This window comes from Pseudophryne corroboree, chromosome 10, assembly GCF_028390025.1.
Source record: "Pseudophryne corroboree isolate aPseCor3 chromosome 10, aPseCor3.hap2, whole genome shotgun sequence".
NCBI classification, from domain to species: domain Eukaryota; kingdom Metazoa; phylum Chordata; class Amphibia; order Anura; family Myobatrachidae; genus Pseudophryne; species Pseudophryne corroboree.
The window spans coordinates 57,927,743-57,950,612 of record NC_086453.1 but is presented as its reverse complement, the minus strand read 5'-3'; the positions used below and the strand labels follow the sequence as shown (position 1 = coordinate 57,950,612).

General features: G+C 44.1%; 1 protein-coding gene across 1 annotated transcript in view; it reads left to right on the top strand.

The window, feature by feature from the left end:
* Positions 1 to 22,870, top strand: part of TRPM4 (transient receptor potential cation channel subfamily M member 4) — a 211,149-nt gene that overhangs the window by 97,437 nt on the left and 90,842 nt on the right. Inside the window, exons 8-10 of the mRNA XM_063942435.1 lie at positions 4,833 to 5,015; positions 8,843 to 8,942; positions 9,825 to 9,943. Of these exons, the coding sequence (XP_063798505.1) occupies positions 4,833 to 5,015; positions 8,843 to 8,942; positions 9,825 to 9,943 (402 nt within the window). The remainder of the gene's footprint in view (positions 1 to 4,832; positions 5,016 to 8,842; positions 8,943 to 9,824; positions 9,944 to 22,870) is intronic.

Sequence of the window (22,870 nt, the reverse complement as noted above, 5' to 3'; positions counted from 1 at the left end):
TAAGCGCCTGCATAGTACTGTCACATAGACCAATGTCATATATAGCCACACTGATAGGTACAGTACAGAGATGCTGGAGGTGAGACTCAGTGATATGGCAGCACTAAGCGCCTGCACAGTACAGTCACATAGAGCAATGCCATATATAGCCACACTGATAGATACAGGACACAGATGCTGGAGGTGAGACTCAGCAATACGGCAGCACTAAGCGCCTGCACAGTAAGGTCACATGGAGCAATGCCATATATTGCCGCACTGATAGGTACAGGACACAGATGCTGGAGGTGAAACTCAGTGACACAGCAGTACTATGCGCCTGCACAGTACAGTCACATAGAGAAATGCCATATATTGCCTCACTGAGAGGTACAGGACACAGATGCTGGGGGTGAGACTCGGCGACATGGCAGCACTAAGCGTCTGCACAGTACAGTCACATGGAGCAATGCCATATATTGCCACACTGAGAGGTACTGGACACAGATGCTGGAGGTGAGACTCAGCGACACGGCAGTACTAAGCGCCTGCACAGTACAGTCACATAGAGCAATGCCATGTATAGCCGCACTGACAGGTACAGGACACAGATGCTAGAGGGGAGACTCAGTGACACAGCAGCGCTAAGCGCCTGCACAGTACAGTCACATAGAGCAATGCCATATATAGCCACACTGATAGGTACAGGACACAGATGCTGGAGGTAAGACTTAGCGACACAGCAGCACTAAGCGCCTGCACAGTACAGTCACATAGAGCAATGCCATGTATAGCCGCACTGACAGGTACAGGACACAGATGCTAGAGGGGAGACTCAGTGACACAGCAGCGCTAAGCGCCTGCACAGTACAGTCACATAGAGCAATGCCATATATAGCCACACTGATAGGTACAGGACACAGATGCTGGAGGTAAGACTTAGCGACACAGCAGCACTAAGCGCCTGCACAGTACAGTCACATAGAGCAATGCCATATATAGCCGCACTGATAAATACAGGACACAGATGCTGGAGGTGAGACTCGGCGACAGAGAAGCACTAAGCGCCTGCACAGTACAGACAAATAGAGCAATGCCATATATAGCCACACTGATAGATACAGAACACAGATGCTGGAGGTGAGACTCAGTGACACAGCAGCACTAAGCGCCTGCACAGTACAGTCACATAGAGCAATGCCATATATAGCCTTGCTGATAGATACAGGACACAGATGCTGGAGGTAAGACTCGGTGATATGGCAGCACTAAGCGCCTGCACAGTACGGTCACATAGAGAAATGCCATATATAGCCACACTGATAGATACAGGACACAGATGCTGGAGGTGAGACTTAGCGACACAGCAGCACTAAGCGCCTGCACAGTACAGTCACATAGAGCAATGCCATATATAGCCGCACTGATAGGTACAGGACACAGATGCTGGAGGTAAGACTCAGCGATATGGCAGCACTAAGCGCCTGCACAGTACAGTCACATAGAGCAATGCCATATATAGCCGCACTGATAGGTACAGTACACAGATGCTGGAGGTAAGACACAGCGATATGGCAGCACTAAGCGCCTGCATAGTACAGTCACATAGACCAATGCCATATATAGCCGCACTGATAGATACAGGACAAATATAAAATAGATTTCTTAGTAGACAAGCCTCTACTTGGGTAAATCCAAAACATTGCTCTAATAGGCCTGCAGTCACCATCTGATAGTGAAAACTCATAGATCTAGATGTGCTTAAATTAAGGATTTTTTTGGTTTTATCCTTAGGAAGCCTGGGACATAATGGCTTCTTCCCCCCCCCCCCCCCCCCCCCCAGCACACACACCATTCTCTGCACATACGCCCCCTCCGCTTCACATGCATCTGCATCTATCTCCCATTCTACCAAGAATCTTTATGCCGTCAATCCAGCCAGTCACAACATATACAATTGCTGCATAACACAAAAAGCACCAGTCAGGTTGTGATGGGTGTACTGACTGGCAGACTGGGAGGTATTCTGGTCAGGCGTTGGGACATGGGACCTTATTCAGCATCAGTTGCCGTTTTGCTAATTTAGCATTTGGCATACACCTATCTGCTTTGTTTCCATAATGTGGAAAAAGCAGTTATATCATATTAGGAGAACCAAGCAGGAGCAGCTAATACCTGCTTATAGAAGCAGTGCTGCTGCTACCTGCGCTCGGAGGGGAGACAACCAGCCCTGGCCAGCTGGCTCTCAGGCACCTGCGAAATGGATCTTGCAGGCGCTGGGACAGGTGCATATGCACAAGCGGTGGAGGGATGCCCATTCGCAAAACACCAACTTCTATGGACTGCATCGGCTGCAGCCCATAGAAGCAGGGTAGGGCTGGCAATAAGACAGGAAGCAAACTCTCTGCTAATCGCAGCCTAGTCTGGTAGTCCCAGAAGGAGAAATCACCTCAGCCTGGGGCTGCCTGTCCTGTGGGTGACTGACAGGTAGCACTTCCAATAGGAAGTCACTGCCAGTCACAGTGTAGCCAGTGCAGCCACAAAATGCAATTATGTGATTGCGGATTTTACTGGGAAGGGCGGGCTGCAACTCTGCAGCCCATAGGTAGAATCCGCCACTGGAACCAAGTATTCTTCGGTTTCCTAGGGTCATCTATGTATGCTGCAGGTGTACTATGCCAGGCTTCTATTTGTGATGTGCTACTTCTATCCTTGATATAGGGACATATTTACCTGTATGTTCACGATAACATCCCTCGCGATACTGGCCTGGAGCATTAAGAGCAATATTCAATTGTTATATCGCACCCAATCCCCGCCTGAAGTAAAGGGAGATCGTGGGGTGATATTCAATTGATCCCCGTTATTGCACATATTGCGCCCATAGCAATCTGGTTTAGCCACACGACTAAACTTATGGGTGGGATATCGAAAAGTGCCCTCTGGGCGCCCAAATGGGTCACTTTTTGCACAATTCAGCTCGCATCCCCCAGGTGTGGCGAGCTGAAATGCGCAAAAAGTGACCCATTTGGGCGCCCACTTTTCGACAGACGCTGGCAAGCATCGCGCCCGAACGGAGCTACAATTGAATCATTGAATCATTCTGTTTGTGTGCCATCTACTGGCTGCCGGCGGAAAAACATTTAACTTCTAGCCTAAGGGGGTTATTCCGAGTTGAACGCTCGCTAGCAACTTTTTGCAGCGCTGTGATCAGGTTAAAACTCAGCAAAACTCTGCATGCATATGCACCGCAATGCGCAGGTGCGTCATACGGGTACAAAGAGGATCGGTGCTGGGCGATGGATTTAACGAAGAATCCATTCGCACAGTCGATCGCAAGGTGATTGACAGGAAGAGGGTGGTTGTGGGTGTCAACTGACCGTTTTCTGGGAGTGTTTGGGAAAACACAGGCGTGTCCAAGCGTTTGCAGGGCGGGTGTCTGACGTCAATTCCGGGACCAAACAGACTGGAGTGATCGCAGCGGCTGATTAAGTCCGGAGCTACTCGGAAACTGCACAAACTGTTTTTGTACCGCTCGGCTGCAAGGGCGTTCGCACACTTGCAAAGCTAAAATACACTCCCCCATAGGCGGCGACTATCTGATCGCAGCGCTGCTAAAAGTTGCTAGCGAGTGATCAACTCGGAATGACCCCCTACGGTGGTCATTCCGAGTTGATCGCAGCCAGCAACTTTTTGCTGCTGCTGCTGCGATCAACTAGTCCACGCCTATGGGGGAGTGTATTTTAGCTTAGCAGGGCTGCGATCGCTTGTGCAGCCCTGCTAAGCTAAAAAAAAATTCAAGCAGAAGATGACCAGCTCTGGACATACTTAACCTGTGCGACGATCTCAGCGATGCTGGGGCCGGCTTTGACGTCAGACATCCGCCCTCCGTTCTCCTGGACACGCATGCGTTTTCTTCTCCGCTCCCCGAAAAAGTCCGCCAACAGTCCGGATCCGCCCAGGAGCGCCTTCTTTCTGTCAATCTTCTTGCAGTCGGCTCTGAGACCGCTTTCTTCGTTGGACGCAACGTAACCAGGCGACCCCTGTCGCCGGGCAACAAAGCGCATGCGCAGTGCGGCCGCTGCACGTGCGCATCCCAGACCCGTTCGCACCGCAGCGACAAACCGCTGCGTGCGAGCGGGTCGGAATTGTGCATTACCCAGCTAGTTTTCCCAGTTGTGCACTGCTGAGCCGGCTGGTGCTTTCATTCTCAATAATGGGGGTAATTCTGAGTTGATCGCAGCAGGAATTTTGTTAGCAGTTGGGCAAAACCATGTGCACTGCAGGGGGGGGGGGGGGGCAGATATAACATGTGCAGAGAGAGATAGATTTGGGTGTGGTGTGTTCAATCTGCAATCTAAATTGCAGTGTAAAGATAAAGCAGTCAGTATTTACCCTGCACAGAAACAAAATAACCCACCCAAATCTAACTCTCTACATATGTTATATCTGCCCCCCCTGCACTGCACATGGTTTTGCCCAACTGCTAACAAAGTTCCTGCTGCGATCAACTCAGAATTACCCCCAATGTGTGAATAAAAAACCTTGAAATAGATGTCATGTATTCAAAAAAATTTCATAAAATTAGAAAACATTTATGCAGAAAAAAATGCTTTTTTATGAAGAATATAGCATCTTTTAGCAACTTTTTCTGCATTCGCCATGTTACCCTGAGGTGGTGATAACAGAACAGGTAACCCCGACTTTACATGTTTGATAAGCCCCCCCAATGCAAGAATATCACCGGCGGTAACCTCTTATTTTAGCTTTGATTTGAAGCTGATTTAAGTGTATTGTGATTGCTAATTAGGTATCGTAGTTGAATACTGTTGTATCTCTAATTCTCCCTCCAGAGAGTGTACAAAGCCACAATGAGCCCAATTCCCTGTCTCTTGGTGGCTGGTTCTGGCGGGGTTTCCGACTGTCTCGCAGAAATCCTGGAAGAGTCACTGAGTTTGGAGTCTTGCCGAAGCCTCGTGGAAGAGAAGCTAAAGCTTCATTTCCCTGAAGAGAACTTGACCAAAATAATCGGGAAGGTCGGTCATATGTATTGTTTTTACCTGAGAACGCAAACACTGTCATAGGCATGCCATTGTATCATTTCATATACAGTAAGTCTGAATTAAGTAGGTAGATTATCGTCATTCCTAATGTGATTTGCTGCTCATTGGCGCTCCTCTACAATACGGCAGCCAATCGGAATCTGTGTTACGTGGTGCAGGCTCACGTTTCATGTCCCCTCTCGCCCTATTAGAATTGGCCCTTTTATCTTGCCAACCTCTTTTAAGGCTTTGAGGTACAGTACAGAGACTGCTGGGATGTAGGGGAAGATGTAGCAACTGTTCAAAAGAGGATAAGTGGAGAAGTTGCCCATAGCAACTGTCAGCTGCTAGCTATAATTTATCTAGTGTACGCTATAAAATGATAGCTAGAGGCTGGTTGCTAAGGGTAACTTCTCCACTTGTTCCCTTCAGAATGTCTGATACATCTCCTCTATAGGGGTACATGTACTAAGCAGTGATTAAAGTGGAGAAGTGAGCCAATGGAGAAGGTGCCCATGGCAACCAATCAGCACTGAAGTAACATTTCTAATTGTAAAATTATACAGAGCGGATGATTGGTTGCCATGGGCAACTTCTCCACTAGCTCACTTTTCCACTCTTTTCACTGCTTAGTACATGACTAATGCTACAGGAAATATGGCTGGCAGTGGGGGTTCGTGGTGAAGGGCGACAACAACGAGACAAGTTTTTGCTGGTCATCCCCTTTCAGTTTTATGGCAGCAATGTAACTGCTAGCACATATTCTCCCAGCTTTATTATCATAGTAACGTCCCATTCTGCTGTAAAAAAATGGGTCTTTCAGAATAATATCCTGAATCCTTTCCTAAGCAGTCGGCTAAAAGATAAATTAATATAAAACTTCAGTTCTCGTTTATGGATTGTTACATGTATAATTTTTCTAACTAATATCTAATTAAAAAGTATATATAGCAAACAGTAAAAATTAACAGGCCCTTTCCCAAAGTATCCTCAGTTCAACCCACACTATTCATAACAGTACTGGGCGATTATTCTCGAAGATATGAACGATCTCGTTCATTAATGAACAAGATACCGTTCATATCTTTTAGTGTGGAGGCACCAGCGATGAACGATGCGCGGCCCCGCGCTCGTTCATCGCTGGTGCCCCGTCGGCTGTACATGCAGGCCAATATGGACGATCTCGTCCATATTTGCCTGCACTTCAACGGAGCCGGGTGACGGGGGGAGTGAAGAAACTTCACTCCCACTGTCACTGCCCCCCCGCTGCCGGGTTGGCCGGATCCGCCGTCGGGCAGCTTGGCGGCGGATCTTTATATGTGTAGGGCCCATAAGAGCTGGACATAACTATTGCTTTATGTGGTCTCTACAGCAGAGGTTCCCAAAGTGGTCCTTAAAGTAACACAGCGTGGTCCAGGTTTTAAGTATACCAATGCTTGGCCACAGGTGACTTCATTATTACCTCAGTTAATTTGATAAAGTCCTCTGTGCTGAGCCATGGATAGCTTTAAAACCTGGACCATTGGGGTTCGTTGAGGTCCGCGTTTGAGACCCTCTGCTTTACAGATAAGTCAGGTGTTGGTGCACTTGTCTCCTTTTCCCAGCAGCCACAGTTGAAGTGATGCATCTTATTATTAATTAGCTGAATACCCATTTTTCCGCTATGGATTTTCATGTAATAAATTCCACTAGTTACATAACCCACCCATGAAAGGTACCAGACGAGGCAGCCATTTTGTGAGCGCTATATAGGTTACCCTGGGTGGAATAGTTAACACCTATCACAAAATGGGGAAGTTGCCGCATACTAAAGCTAGAAGCAGAGCCCTTACATAACATCAATTCCAAGTATTTTTCATCTCACCCACGGGTGTACCAGGGGTGGCAGCCATCTTAGGTGCACTACAAAGGTTACGAATGTGTGAGGTAAACCAAACAAGAAACTAAGACTGGTGACTGAAATACGACTAGTATGATACACAGTGAATAGATAGATCCACGGTTTGTGCTTCCTGCCCAAGAAAGAACCATCTGAAGTAGCCACCTATGGCGCACTGTGTAGGTTACATCTGGCAGTGTGTGCAATTAGCAGAAGTATAACATTCAGGTGGTGGTGAAGGGGGACAAGAAGAACAACAACAAAAAAACACAAATACAAATGCGTATTACAGCAGTATTAAAACAATGGAGACCTCATTATAATAACTGTGATAAAGTTAATCAAAAACTTAAAATAATGGCATAAACTGCAACAATCCGCATGTCTCCCTGGCTTGAGTGTGCGGTCTTGTCAAATCCAGCAGTTTGAGTGCGGCTTCCCTAAGCCCAGTCTCTGAAGTACATAGTAACACCAGAATAATAACCAGGGTGACATAAGCAACCACGAGTGAGGACACATTTTGAATAAAAAAAAGTGTAAAACCACAAAATAATAATCCGGAGCTGCACTATTTGAAAAATTGTTTCATTTGAGAGTCTAAAGTAGACTAAACTCCAAATCCACCCAAATAAATATGTTTGCACCTGGCGCTCGTCACTAAACCTGGTGAAAGCAGCTGACCTCTGAGGGATGATCCAAAAACCCTCCAAGAAAAAACTATAACGACAAAGAATGAGACAGCGCTGTCCACTTAAGTTTGTGAGATTCAAATTTATATTTTTTTTAAAAATACATATACACAAAATGCTAAAAAAATATATATAAATATAAAAATACATAAATACATACGACAAAGATACCGGCCAGTATCACGTATTAATTAAATATAATCCAACAATATGCTAAATTTTATTAATTGAAAAGCATACTAACAAATGGATAATATATATATCTGAACTTAATATTGGTGAATGCTACAATGACAGTCCCGATAATTAGGCACAATGGTTTGTTACGCTTCAATGAACAAGTATGACTTTCCTTCTCCAAATAGCCTTTCAGTCATCCGAATCAGGCAGGGTTAGTATTGTTATACAACTGCACACACTTCTGGAAGGAGCACACTTTTGAAATATTGTCCCGTAAAATCAAACAGCCGATTATCAGTGACGGAAGCAAGGTTAGTAGATTAGCTTAGCCCCCTCTTTTTTATAAAACATTGATCCAGGATTAGAGCACATATAGCCAACGTGCTCAATTTAGATATTATCCTGTCCAGCTGCCAAAGCTAGCAGCATGAAAAGGGTCACCAACGCTTTAAAACACTCTTAACCCTGTGCACTGGGGTATGAGTGATACAAGTTCACCGGCCGGTATTTGTATGTGACAAGCTCTGCACCCGATAATTGCAGGGGGTGAGAAACTTGTTCTTTAACTCACAGTACTGTTATCTTTCTCCCTCTCAAACGCGTTTCTCCGCCTCAGGGTCCGTTATCAGCGGCTTCATCGGTGTCAGATTCTGATATATATTATCCATTTGTTAGTATGATTTTCAATTAATAAAATTTAGCATATTGTTGGATTATATTTAATTAATACGTGATACTGGCCGGTATCTTTGTCGTATGTATTTATGTATTTTTATATTTATATATATTTTTTTATCATTTTGTGTATATGTATTTTTAAAAAAAATATAAATTTGAATCTCACAAACTTAAGTGGACAGCGCTGTCTCATTCTTTGTCGTTATAAACTCCAAATCCAGTCCACAATCCGGTTCTAATTGTCTTTCTTTTGAATATAATTTTTTATATACATTACAACCTGCAAAAAAATTGAGAAATATTTTAGTGGGGGATTTTTATTTGACCTTTTTTTTTTTTTTTTTTTTAAATGTGTAATATTCATGCGAGTGCTGAGCATGTTATTTACAATCCAGGTTGAGAAAATTGTGGAAAATCGGGACCTGGTCACCGTGTACTCCAACACTGATGGGACAGAGGATTTTGAGACGGTTATCTTGAAAGCTTTAGTAAAAGGTAAAGATTATTTTCCTGGGATATTTCATGTCAAAGTGAATGGATTTTTTTCTGTTGAACAATAACTGCGACCAGGGCTTAAAGTGGTCCTGGAGAGGTGGTGGAACTCATTAAACACCCCCCCCCCTCTCCCACATTGAGCGGAGCCAGTGCTAGTGTTTTTGGCACCCCCCTGCAAACTATAAATTAGTGCCCAACTTCCCATACTTTATAAAGGGACATTGATCTCACAAAGAGGCAGCGTGGTCACATAATAGCACCCTCAATTCAAATTACACAACACAGTAGCACAATCTTATTCACATTACACCGCATATAGTGCCCCTGATTTCTATTACACCACATAGTAATGCCCCTTATTCAGGTTACATCACTCAGTAGTGGCCTTTACTCACAATGGTACCCTCTATACAAGTTATGCCACTCAGTAGTACCCCTTATATACAGTACCCACAGTAGTGCCCCTTATACACAATTCCCAAAGTAGTAGTGCCCCTTACACATAATGCCCACAGTAGGATGAATGTTGTCCAACAGACACAGCACGTGAGAGTACCAGGTGGGGTGGGCTGTAAATGGAGGAGGACCATGGAGCTACCAGGACCTGAGGAAGGGGGAGGTGGCTGCAGCTCATCGGTAACACTAGCACCGTTTGCATCATCTATTGATGTAGGTGATGGGGCAGGTTTTTCTGTTGTAATTACTCTGCAGGGAAATGGAGGTGGTGGAACTAGTTCCCCCTTCCATTACATGTGGTGGAACTCAATTCACCTCGTTCCCCCCCACTTTAACCCCTGACTGTGTCATTTTGCATGAAAAATAATGTAATTGCTGAAACCAATCTTCATAGAAAATAATCTTCCATTTCCCGTTATGGTGCAGCTTGCAAGAAACAGTCCAGTGATGCCACGGAGTACCTGGACGAGCTGAAACTAGCAGTGGCCTGGAACAGAGAGGACATAGCTAAGACTGAGCTGTTCCATGGGGAAATCCACTGGAGGGTGAGGAAGCAATCTTATTACACAAATGTTAAAACTCCCGGAGGAGTCTATTATTACATGTAATAGCAATAAATGGACGTTTCATGCTGACTAAGAAGCCCTACACACTTGACAATAACGATGATAGATATGAACGATATCGTTCAAAAATGAACGCTAAATGGTTCATATTGTTCAGGGTGTATGCATCAACAATGAAAGATGCGCGGCCCCACAGTCGTTCATCGTTGATCTATCCTCGTTTATACATGCAAGTCAATATGGACGATATAGATGTATGTACTGTCATATCGTCCAAATCGGCCATCGATATCGTCCAGTGTGTAGGCAAAGAAAAAATCGACCATCGATAATATCGTTGGTCGTTAAAATCGCTAAAATTGACCAGTGTGTAGGCCCCTTTACATCTACAGAACAGTCTCTACTGTTACTGGTTGGGAGCTGCTGTGATTGGACACTGATTAGTACAGCGCTATATATACTGAGAGCAGTAAATAGTGATAAGGGAAACATAGTACAGGTATGTACTGTAAGAAGTGAAAATGCTGCTATAAAGTTGCTGCTAACTTTTATATTGAACCAAGTGAGGACTTTCATAGCTGTGGCATTTAAGAAGCGAAACCTGTATGTACTTATCTCTTACAATGTTTCATATATCGTAATAACAGTAGAAGGCCCTCATTCAGGTGTGGTTGGAGTTGCTATCCCTTCCTTGAAAGCAACAGTGATAGCACTGTATGGTGATGTTACAGGAGGCTTCTATTACAAGCAGACTCCACCTGCTGCAGTAGTGATTGGAACCAGGCCCTCATTCAGGTGTGGTTGGAGTTGCTATCCCTTCCTTGGAAGCAACTGTGATAGCGCTGTATGGTGATGTTACAGGAGGCTTCTATTACAAGCAGACGCCTCCTGCTGCAGTAGTGATCGGAGCCAGGCACCTTCGGGCAACTTGCGGTACCCATGGGGTTGCGCAAGCCGCCCATCTCAGATAGTTGAAAAGGCCAGGAAATCTCTATCCAACGACGGAGATCCTGGCCTCTTCTCTCCCCCTAAGACATGCTTCTATTTTCACAAATGGAGGCCATCGCCGCCCCTTCCCCACCCCTAAATGGCATCAGATTGTCAGCCACATGCCAACAATGAAATGCAGCAAGAATATTACCCCGTCTTTATTTTCACACCGAGCTGCGTATATCAGTGGGGAAAGGTGTATGGATTTGGTATGATATACTGATGGACGGGATGCTGGTGGTCCCATCAGATTCCTGACAGCCCCCCAGAAAGTACCCTAACCCTCCCCTGCACCCTACCCTAACCCTCCCTTGTGGGTGCCTAAATCTAACCCTCAACGCTTGTTGTCTAACCCTAACCTTCACTTGTAAGTGCCTAACCCTTACCCCCCTCCCAGGTACTTAACCATTTGCCTCCTGTCCCTGCACCCTAACCTCCCTTCTAATGCCTAAACCTAACCTCCCAACCCCCGCGGCAGGACGCGAGCGCATCCCGCTAACAGGACGTTCGGCATTCCAGTCATCGGTATATTGATGCCGGGATCCCGAACTCAGTCGGAATTTTGATGCCGGCATTATGCCATCGTTTGGGATTCCGTCGTCTGGATTTCGACAGCCGGAATCCCGTCCAGCTGCATTTTATCTACATAGCTAGTGTACATGTTCCACGGTCACAATGCCGATATTCATCTTGTCGACATGAGAATATTGACCTGATCGTAATGTTGACATTGAACATGTTCATGATATCGACATTCAGCATGTTGACATGGATGTTATGTCGACATTGCTAGCATGCAAACATCATGGCATGTGTTGACATTAATGGCTTTGACATTTACCTATGATGACATAATCAATGTCTATCTTCCGAGTAAACATTGTGAGTGTCGACATATTAAACACTGACAATGTGACTGCATACCTATCACTGCTGTCAGTGTAGTAACTCTATAGACTGATCTAGTGAAAGATTCACTTATAATAGAAATATGTTGTGTTGACAGTTTTACCTAAATAGGGTTCCTTCCAATGGGTTCCTTGGTCGACAGTGTCTGCGTCGACAGTCAATAGATCAACACCATATGGTCAACAGGTACAAAAGGTCGACAGGTGAAAGGTTGACAGTGCTTAAAGTCGACAGGAACAAAAGGTTGACTGGTTCAAAAAGTGGATATGACAATGGTCAACACACAAATGGTCGACATGTTTTTTGATGGGTTTTACATGTTTTTCAAGTTTTGCTTCATTTACTATCCATGTGGACTACAGCTGGAAATAGTAACCTGTGGCAAGTGCAGAGAGCAACCTCACCCAGAGAGTGTCCGTGAGGGTACACGTATACACTTGATGGTGGTCACATAAGATGCAAATACAAGATTTCACCCAAAAAAGTAAAAAATAAAATAAAAAGGTGTCAACCATTTGTGTGTCGACTATTGTCATGTCAACCTTTTGACCCTGTCAACCTTTTGACCCTGTCAACCTTTTGTACCTGTCGGCCTAATGCATGTTGATCATATAGGGTTGACCTATTGACTGTCTAACTCATGGGTCTTCATCCTGTGGCCCTCCAGCTGCTGTGGAACTAGACATCCCAGCATGCTCTTCCACCGTTTTAGCATGCCTTAATAGCAAAACTGTGGCAGGGCATGCTGGGATGTGTAGTTCCTCAGCAGCTGGAGGGCAGCAGGTTGAAGACCCATGGTCGAACTAGACACTCCTATAGCAACCCCCGCCTAAATAGTGTTACTAATAATGTACTGTTCTGAGCAAGATAGGGGGGAGCTTTTTTTCTATTTATAGTATAATTATGTGGATTCTGGTAATACAATTTTATATAAATGCTTCTTACAGTAGGTCTTCTGTATTCATAGATCTCATTTGTATAATGGTCTTATACACAAAGTTAAGTTTCTATATCATATTAGAAAACACCTCTGTCCCCACCCAATCTTTCTCATTCTTCCTGCTACCCTTCTGCTATACCTCATCTATGCCTCTGCTTTCCTCCTGCTACCCTTCTGCTTTACATCATCTATGCCTCTGCTTTCCTCCTGCTACCCTTCTGCTTTACCTCATCTATGCCTCTGCTATCCTCCTTCTGCCCTTCTGCTTTACCTCATCTATGCCTCTGCTTTCCTCCTGCTACCCTTCTGCTTTACATCATCTATGCCTCTGCTTTCCTCCTTCTGCTTTACCTCATGTATGCCTCTGCTTTCCTCCTGCTACCCTTCTGCTTTACATCATCTATGCCTCTGCTTTCCTCCGGCTACCCTTCTGCTTTACCTCATGTATGCCTCTGCTTTCCTCCCGCTACCCTTCTGCTTTACATCATCTATGCCTCTGCTTTCCTCCTGCTACCCTTCTGCTTTACCTCATCTATGCCTCTGCTATCCTCCTTCTGCCCTTCTGCTTTACCTCATCTATGCCTCTGCTTTCCTCCTGCTACCCTTCTGCTTTACATCATCTATGCCTCTGCTTTCCTCCTTCTGCTTTACCTCATGTATGCCTCTGCTTTCCTCCTGCTACCCTTCTGCTTTACATCATCTATGCCTCTGCTTTCCTCCGGCTACCCTTCTGCTTTACCTCATGTATGCCTCTGCTTTCCTCCCGCTACCCTTCTGCTTTACATCATCTATGCCTCTGCTTTCCTCCTGCTACCCTTCTGCTTTACCTCATCTATGCCTCTGCTTTCCTCCTGCTACCCTTCTGCTTTACCTCATCTATGCCTCTGCTTTCCTCCTGCTACCCTTCTGCTTTACATCATCTATGCCTCTGCTTTCCTCCTGCTACCCTTCTGCTTTACATCATCTATGCCTCTGCTTTCCTCCTGCTACCCTTCTGCTTTACCTCATCTATGCCTCTGCTTTCCTCCTGCTACCCTTCTGCTTTACCTCATCTATGCCTCTGCTGTCCTCCTTCTCTCCTACTACATTACCTCATCTATGCCTCTGCTTTCCTCCTGCTACCCTTCTGCTTTACCTCATCTATACCTCTGCTTTCCTCCTGCTACCCTTCTGCTTTACATCAGCTATGCCTCTGCTTTCCTCCTTCTGCTTTACCTCATCTATACCTCTGCTTTCCTCCTGCTACCCTTCTGCTTTACCTCATCTATGCCTCTGCTTTCCGCCTGCTACCCTTCTGCTTTACCTCATCTATGCCCCTGTTTTCCTCCTTCCGCCCTTCTGCTATACCTCACCTATGCCTCTGCTTTCCTCCCACTGACCTTCTGCTTTATCTCATCTATGCCTCTGCTTTCCTCCTTCTGCCCTTCTGCTTTACCTCATCTATGCCTCTGCTGTCCTCCTTCTGCCCTTTACATTACCTTATCTATGCTTCTGCTTTCCTCCCTCTGCCCTTTTGTTTTACCTCATTTATGTTTCTGCTTTCCTCCCTTTCTGCTTTACTGTACATCATCTATGTCTCTGCTTTCCTCCCACTACCCTTCTGCTTTACCTCATCTATGCCTCTTTTTCTTCCCTCTGCCTTTCTAATTCCACTCTCCACATTTCTGATTCCTCCCTCTTATTCTGCTTTCCTCTTCCTACCCCTCTGCTTTCCTACCTCCACTCCTTCTGCTTTCTTCCCTCTCCCTCTCTGGTTTCCCCTTTTTTTCCCCCCCTGCTTCCCTCACACTTCTGCTTTCCTCCCTCTATGCCTCTGCTTTCTTCCCTCTTGTTGGAGATGTGTGTACAGATGGTGGTTTGGCAGCGTTAATGTGCACACCAGCTGAAAGTGTAATTGACCCAAGGACAAGTCCAGTTTAGCTTACCCAGGCAGTGTGGTTTATTGAGCAAGTGATAGTGCAGCTGTACTCAGTTACACTGGTTGATGGGCATGAAGCATACTTGCCTACTCTCCCGGAATGGGCGGGAGGCTCCCGAAAATCGGGTGACCATCCCACCCCCCCGGAAGAGCAGGCAAGTCTCCCGATTTTTTTAGGGGCCCCCCTGCCCGGCCGCCCATTTAGTGAGTAAAGTGGGCGGTTCGGGCAGTAGATGACGCGATTCTTGCTTAATCGCGTCATCATAGCAACGCCCCCTGCTGTATAATGCCGGTAATCGTGGCATTACATAGCAGGGGGCGTGGCTTAAATTAAGTGCCACGATAACCCATCCCCTGTTCAGCCTCCGCCCGCCCCTGTTTTGCCTCCGCCCGCCCCCTATCCATGTCATATCCCCGCCCTGCCCCCCTGCTGAGCCGACCTGGCTGCTCTCTCCCGGAGAGAGCATCCAGGATGTCGGCATGTATGGCATGAAGTGGAGTTTGTAGCAAAATGAGGTTCAGACAGATCACTAGCCGGTGACTGTCTCTTGCATGCGGTAGCGGTGCAGTTGCTGAAACAGCAATCTAGCGGGTAATAGATAATATGTTACTCATACACATTAAGAAGATGGCACTGTGCATGCATAGTAGGGGCGTCCATCTTGATAAGGAAATGAAGCATCATTCCTGGAGGAGCCATATTGCATATTGGATACCTATTGTAGCACCTCTCCCTCTATTCCTCTTCTTTCCTCCTTCCTTCCTATACCCCTCTGCTTTCCTACTTAAGCTTCTGTTTTCTTCCCTCAACCCCTCTGCTTCTTCCCTCTAGCCCTCTCATTCCTCTCTCTAAGCTTCTACTTTTCCAACATTTTGTTAACTTTTGCTTACTGTTTACTAAAATACTTTCCTATGTCTTTATATTGAGAGTATTTATACTGTCAATATTCTTTGCTTTAAATATTGTTATTTTTCCGGTTTAAAGAACTGGTAGACACGTGATGGAATGTAGGCAGACTTCCAGCCTCCATTCTCTGATCCTGGGTTACTCCCTTTCCTCACTGATCTTTCACATTCTTTTGTGGATATATAAAACAAACATTTAACTTCTTAAAATACTTTAGAATGTACTTATATATGAACTGAATAAACCTGACCTAAAATAGACCATTGAAAATAAGCAATCGTAGCCCCATTTATCATGGTTGCACATAAAGACCACAATTCTGCCAGGGCTGTGAGGGAAGAAACATTCTCTATGTCTGGACACTTTCATTTTTAGTTCTGATTTCAGATTTTACCCACTGAAGTAGTTTCCTAGTTTCCTGTCCAGCTGATAGAAGACATATGTTTGCCCTTTCTAATTGAATGATGCAAAGACAGGAGATATAATATAATATATATATATATATATATATATATATATATATATATATATATATATATATATATATAATATTATATTTGGAGAGATACAAGACCTTTCTCGTGCTAAAAATGTAAAGAGCTACACCTTAGGGAAAATACCCCCTGTTAGATGGGGTATGATATTACAGACAATATAGAAAAAAGATTTCCCCAGGGAGCTAATGTTGTTCTTTGGTATGCACAAATTTTGTTTGTATAATAAAACAATCTTAAAAAAGATGCAGCAGCTAGGAGTGTTACTTACTGATGAGAGGCACTATTGCAGTGGTCTGCTTTGTTCAAATTGACACTTGGACGATATCCAGTGATTAGCTGCTCTATGGGCTTAATTTAACCTAATTGATTCAAAATTACTTATGTAATTTCAAACCGGGCTTTGCTCAGTGGAAAATCATTAAAATGGGTCACTTCTAATTCAAATTGATATTCCATACGGTGAAATTTGGTCCGATACCATTTTAAGTATTGTTTATTTGCCTTTTGAAGACCCGATAAGATGTATGTCCATATTGTGATTCTTTGATTATAATACACCCCTGATGAAGTCTGTAGGATGAAACGCGTTGGGTTAAAACATTTTTTTCTGACATTTCTTCAAGGAAGATCACTCCTGATGTTGTTTGAACTACCAACACAACTATTGTCTGTACAAACATCATTGATTGTCATTTATTGTCATCTTGGGCAAATTGTAAACAGTTTTATTTACTGTGTTTTTAAAATAAAAAATCTATTTTTTAAGATTGTTTTATTATACAAACAAAATTTGTGCATACTAAAGAGCGACATTAGTTCCGTTGCTGAAATATTTATATATATATATATATATATATATATATATATATGTATATATGTATATATATATATGTATATATACAGTGCAAAAGGCGGCACTCCGGTCATACAATGAATGCAGATGCAGGTATAGTATAACAACGTTTCGAAGTTTATTACTTCGTCCTCAGGTTAACAACATGCCAAATAACACATACCTTATATCCCCAATCCCCTGTGCGGTACACACCCTCGTGGACACAGCGTACAGACGCCCATAGATGACGTCATCCTGCCGTGCATTCCACCACAGGTAGCACCAATTAATCAAATTAAACATAATGAAAAACACATAAAAACTCCACACCTAAGCAAATGTGAAAATAAAAACAACAAAAGGGCACAGATGCATATGCAGAACAAACAGACCTACACATATAAGCTCATATGAATATATTCAGTATAATAATTGTAAAACCATACATTTGAACTGCACATCACAACAGCACGTGAGGGAGGTATGCAATGATCTCCCTACAAAAAGCAATGCAGCCCAAGTGTTTCATTCAGGCCCCTTGGGGCCAATGTTTGTAATTCGTGAATCCATTTGGATTCTTTTTGCAAAAGTAATAACGACCTGTTACCCCCTCTTGTTTTGGCTGGCACATGATCTATAATCATGTATTTGAGACACGCAATGCTGTGACGTGCCACGGCAAAATGCCGTGCCACGGGTTGATCACTAGTGCCATTCATGATGGCTTTCCTGATGGCAAGTTTATGATTAGCCATGCATTCCCTTAAAGTGCAATCAGTCTTGCCGACATAATGTAAGCCACATGGGCAACTAATTAGATAGATGATGAATTTAGTCGTGCAAGTCAGTCTGAAATTGATAGTATACTTTTTACCACTAAAGGGATGATGAAATATATTCCCCGTGAGCAGGGATCTACAGGTCGTGCAATTGAGACATCTAAAACAGCCTTTACGGAGGGTTAAAAACGAATTTTGTTCACTTTGTTTTATGGCTAGATCCGAAATATCTGTCTTAACCAGCCAATCCCTGAGGTTTCTTCCTCTAGTGTATGCAGGCATAATATTGGTATCAGACATGTTTAAATCTCTATCGGACTGAATCATAGGCCAAAGTGATTTAGCAACCTTGGAAATCTCTCTACTTCTAGTATTATAGTGATTGATCCAAGGTAATTTAGTTTTAGTAGGTTTAATCACTTTCTGAGATAGTAGCAATTGCCGATCCATGCTGAGGGCTTTCTCCTTAGCCTGCAGCAATTTACCAAGGGGATACCCCCTCTGTCTAAACTTACTGATCATATCATCTATCTGGATCACAGCTTTATCTCTCTCACTGCAAATCCTAACTGCTCGTAGGAACTGTGAATAAGGAAGACCAAATTTGGAAGGAACGGGATGAAAACTAGAAAAATGTAATAAAGTATTACGATCAGTAATTTTGTGATAAAGATCAGTAGAGAGAGTGCCATTGCTACACTGTACAGAAACATCCAAAAAGTTGATATTGGCCCTGCTCATGTTGTAGGTGAATTTAATTGGATGATCCGACTGATTGTGTCGCTCAATGAAATTGATCAATGAATCCTCCGTCCGTGACCAGATGACAAACACGTCATCAATATATCTAAGATATAAGATGATGGCATCAGAGATAGCACTATTTTCAAAGAATATCTCCTGTTCAGCAACAAACATATACGTGTTTGCGTACGATGGGGCCACAGGGGACCCCATCGCACACCCAGAGATTTGCAGATAAAATCTGCCGTCAAAAATAAAATAATTGTGAGTCAGAGTCATGGCTAACAGATCAATCACAAAATCCACCTCAGGGCCGGTATATAAAGGGTTGCCCTCAATTAACTTACGTACTGCAAGCAACCCCGACTCGTTAGGAATGACTGTGTATAAGCTGGCAATATCTATGCTACATAGGATGCTGTTCTTGGGAATATTCCCCAACTTTTGTAACTGGTTAATGAATGACGTTGTATCCAGCAAGTATCTGTTATTATTTACTATGCACGGCTGCAACAATGAATCCAAATAAGTAGCTACTTTCTGAAATAAACCATTGCGAGCCGCAATGATGGGGCGCCCTGGTGGATTCACCAGGGACTTGTGTATTTTTGGAAGCGAGTATAAGACTGGGACCACTGGATGTTCCACAATTAGCGCTTTCATCAGTGTATTAGAAATGATCCCAGTCTCAACAGCCGCTTGTAGTTTGTCACACAACAATTGAGCAAAATGGGCCGTAGGGTCACCCTTGAGTGCCCGATAGACCTTGCCATCACCTAACTGACGATACAACTCATCCTTATAATCACACAGATTCTGAATCACGATACCCCCGCCTTTGTCAGCAGGGCGTATCGTGATATCAGTGTACAAAGATAAATCTCTGAGAGCATCATATTCAATCTTGCTTAAGTTATTAAAACACTTAGAATCCGTGCCTGATACATTACCAACAGTCACTGTATGGTTTAATAAGCGTCCAAAAGTCTTAATTGTAGCATTGTTCGAAACGGGATCAAATTTACTGCGATTCTGCAGCTTGGCTAGCTTGGGAGGTAACAGTTCATCAGTAATCATTGGTGTTGAACTCTTAGCACCTTTAAAGTGTTCATGTAACTTAAGCTGACGATTCAACTTATATCTTTCTATTTCCCACTGGAAGGAATTGAATTTCACTGTAGGGACAAATGAAAGTCCTTTTTGCAATACCTGAAGTTCAGTAGGAGTAAGACTGTGAGAGGACAAGTTGAACACTATTTCTTCCGATATAATGGGGGCCGACCCACTCTGCCCCGACCCCGTCCTCTTCCACTGGCCGCCTCGGCGCGTCCACCGCCTCTGTCGGCGCCATCGTCCTTGCTCCGCACTCCTAAAGGGGACCTGGTAGCAGCGTTGGTAGTGTCCGAGGGTGCATCCGAATCACTATTGGTGTTTTTGTCTGCAGACGAATCAGATTGCCAAAGTTGTTTGTAAGTGCGTGGTCTAATAAAGCGTTGTCGGTCATTACGAGTTCCACATGCCCACAAGTAGACACGATTCTGCTCGTAGTCCGCATTTACTTTGGCCAATTTCTGACGTTTGAATTGGATGAGATCTTTGCGATATGCAGAGATTTGAATTTCAAGTTTCTCCATCCAATTGCACCGTGAGTCGTTGGCGATCACCTCTTTGTACTTTAACTCAAACGCAGCAATTTTCTCTTTTGCAATTGCCAATTCACGTGTGGATTCCTCGATCACCAATAAAAGGAGATCGAAACTGCATTTGTTTAAAATTGCAATCCAGCGTTTACAGAAGGTAGTATTGAAACGCACGGCAGGATGACGTCATCTATGGGCGTCTGTACGCTGTGTCCACGAGGGTGTGTACCGCACAGGGGATTGGGGATATAAGGTATGTGTTATTTGGCATGTTGTTAACCTGAGGACGAAGTAATAAACTTCGAAACGTTGTTATACTATACCTGCATCTGCATTCATTGTATGACCGGAGTGCCGCCTTTTGCACTGTATTGTTATCCCGTTGCCATACGGGACGAGGAGGGCACCGGACAGTTGTGATCTGAGATTGGGAGTGCTGCCGAAACATTGACTTATTGGTGGACTAGCTGACTTGCAGGTATCAGCATGTCCATGGCTTAAGCACCCAGAGTGTTTATTCATCTTCTAATTCCATTGTGCCTCATTTCTTGTCAGTCTGCCATGGCTGAATCGAGCTTGACGATGGGCACAGATGCGGCGGAACATGTCAACCTATCATTACTCACACAAGGAACGACTCTGACCTTTTCTGAAGCAGAGGCTGATGTGATCTTACGGGACAAAGGGCTCAAAGATGAGACCGATGCACAATCGGCTGATATTTTGTATAGGGACTGGCTCAAACTAAAACAAAAGGAAATAGATTATTTGTACCACGGTATCACTTTGAGTGATTATTACAAGGACAAACGCATACCACGTGGATTCAGAATTCGTAATGCCCCGACTATCGGGCGTTTCAATACTACCTTCTGTAAACGCTGGATTGCAATTTTAAACAAATGCAGTTTCGATCTCCTTTTATTGGTGATCGAGGAATCCACACGTGAATTGGCAATTGCAAAAGAGAAAATTGCTGCGTTTGAGTTAAAGTACAAAGAGGTGATCGCCAACGACTCACGGTGCAATTGGATGGAGAAACTTGAAATTCAAATCTCTGCATATCGCAAAGATCTCATCCAATTCAAACGTCAGAAATTGGCCAAAGTAAATGCGGACTACGAGCAGAATCGTGTCTACTTGTGGGCATGTGGAACTCGTAATGACCGACAACGCTTTATTAGACCACGCACTTACAAACAACTTTGGCAATCTGATTCGTCTGCAGACAAAAACACCAATAGTGATTCGGATGCACCCTCGGACACTACCAACGCTGCTACCAGGTCCCCTTTAGGAGTGCGGAGCAAGGACGATGGCGCCGACAGAGGCGGTGGACGCGCCGAGGCGGCCAGTGGAAGAGGACGGGGTCGGGGCAGAGTGGGTCGGCCCCCATTATATCGGAAGAAATAGTGTTCAACTTGTCCTCTCACAGTCTTACTCCTACTGAACTTCAGGTATTGCAAAAAGGACTTTCATTTGTCCCTACAGTGAAATTCAATTCCTTCCAGTGGGAAATAGAAAGATATAAGTTGAATCGTCAGCTTAAGTTACATGAACACTTTAAAGGTGCTAAGAGTTCAACACCAATGATTACTGATGAACTGTTACCTCCCAAGCTAGCCAAGCTGCAGAATCGCAGTAAATTTGATCCCGTTTCGAACAATGCTACAATTAAGACTTTTGGACGCTTATTAAACCATACAGTGACTGTTGGTAATGTATCAGGCACGGATTCTAAGTGTTTTAATAACTTAAGCAAGATTGAATATGATGCTCTCAGAGATTTATCTTTGTACACTGATATCACGATACGCCCTGCTGACAAAGGCGGGGGTATCGTGATTCAGAATCTGTGTGATTATAAGGATGAGTTGTATCGTCAGTTAGGTGATGGCAAGGTCTATCGGGCACTCAAGGGTGACCCTACGGCCCATTTTGCTCAATTGTTGTGTGACAAACTACAAGCGGCTGTTGAGACTGGGATCATTTCTAATACACTGATGAAAGCGCTAATTGTGGAACATCCAGTGGTCCCAGTCTTATACTCGCTTCCAAAAATACACAAGTCCCTGGTGAATCCACCAGGGCGCCCCATCATTGCGGCTCGCAATGGTTTATTTCAGAAAGTAGCTACTTATTTGGATTCATTGTTGCAGCCGTGCATAGTAAATAATAACAGATACTTGCTGGATACAACGTCATTCATTAACCAGTTACAAAAGTTGGGGAATATTCCCAAGAACAGCATCCTATGTAGCATAGATATTGCCAGCTTATACACAGTCATTCCTAACGAGTCGGGGTTGCTTGCAGTACGTAAGTTAATTGAGGGCAACCCTTTATATACCGGCCCTGAGGTGGATTTTGTGATTGATCTGTTAGCCATGACTCTGACTCACAATTATTTTATTTTTGACGGCAGATTTTATCTGCAAATCTCTGGGTGTGCGATGGGGTCCCCTGTGGCCCCATCGTACGCAAACACGTATATGTTTGTTGCTGAACAGGAGATATTCTTTGAAAATAGTGCTATCTCTGATGCCATCATCTTATATCTTAGATATATTGATGACGTGTTTGTCATCTGGTCACGGACGGAGGATTCATTGATCAATTTCATTGAGAGACACAATCAGTCGGATCATCCAATTAAATTCACCTACAACATGAGCAGGGCCAATATCAACTTTTTGGATGTTTCTGTACAGTGTAGCAATGGCACTCTCTCTACTGATCTTTATCAC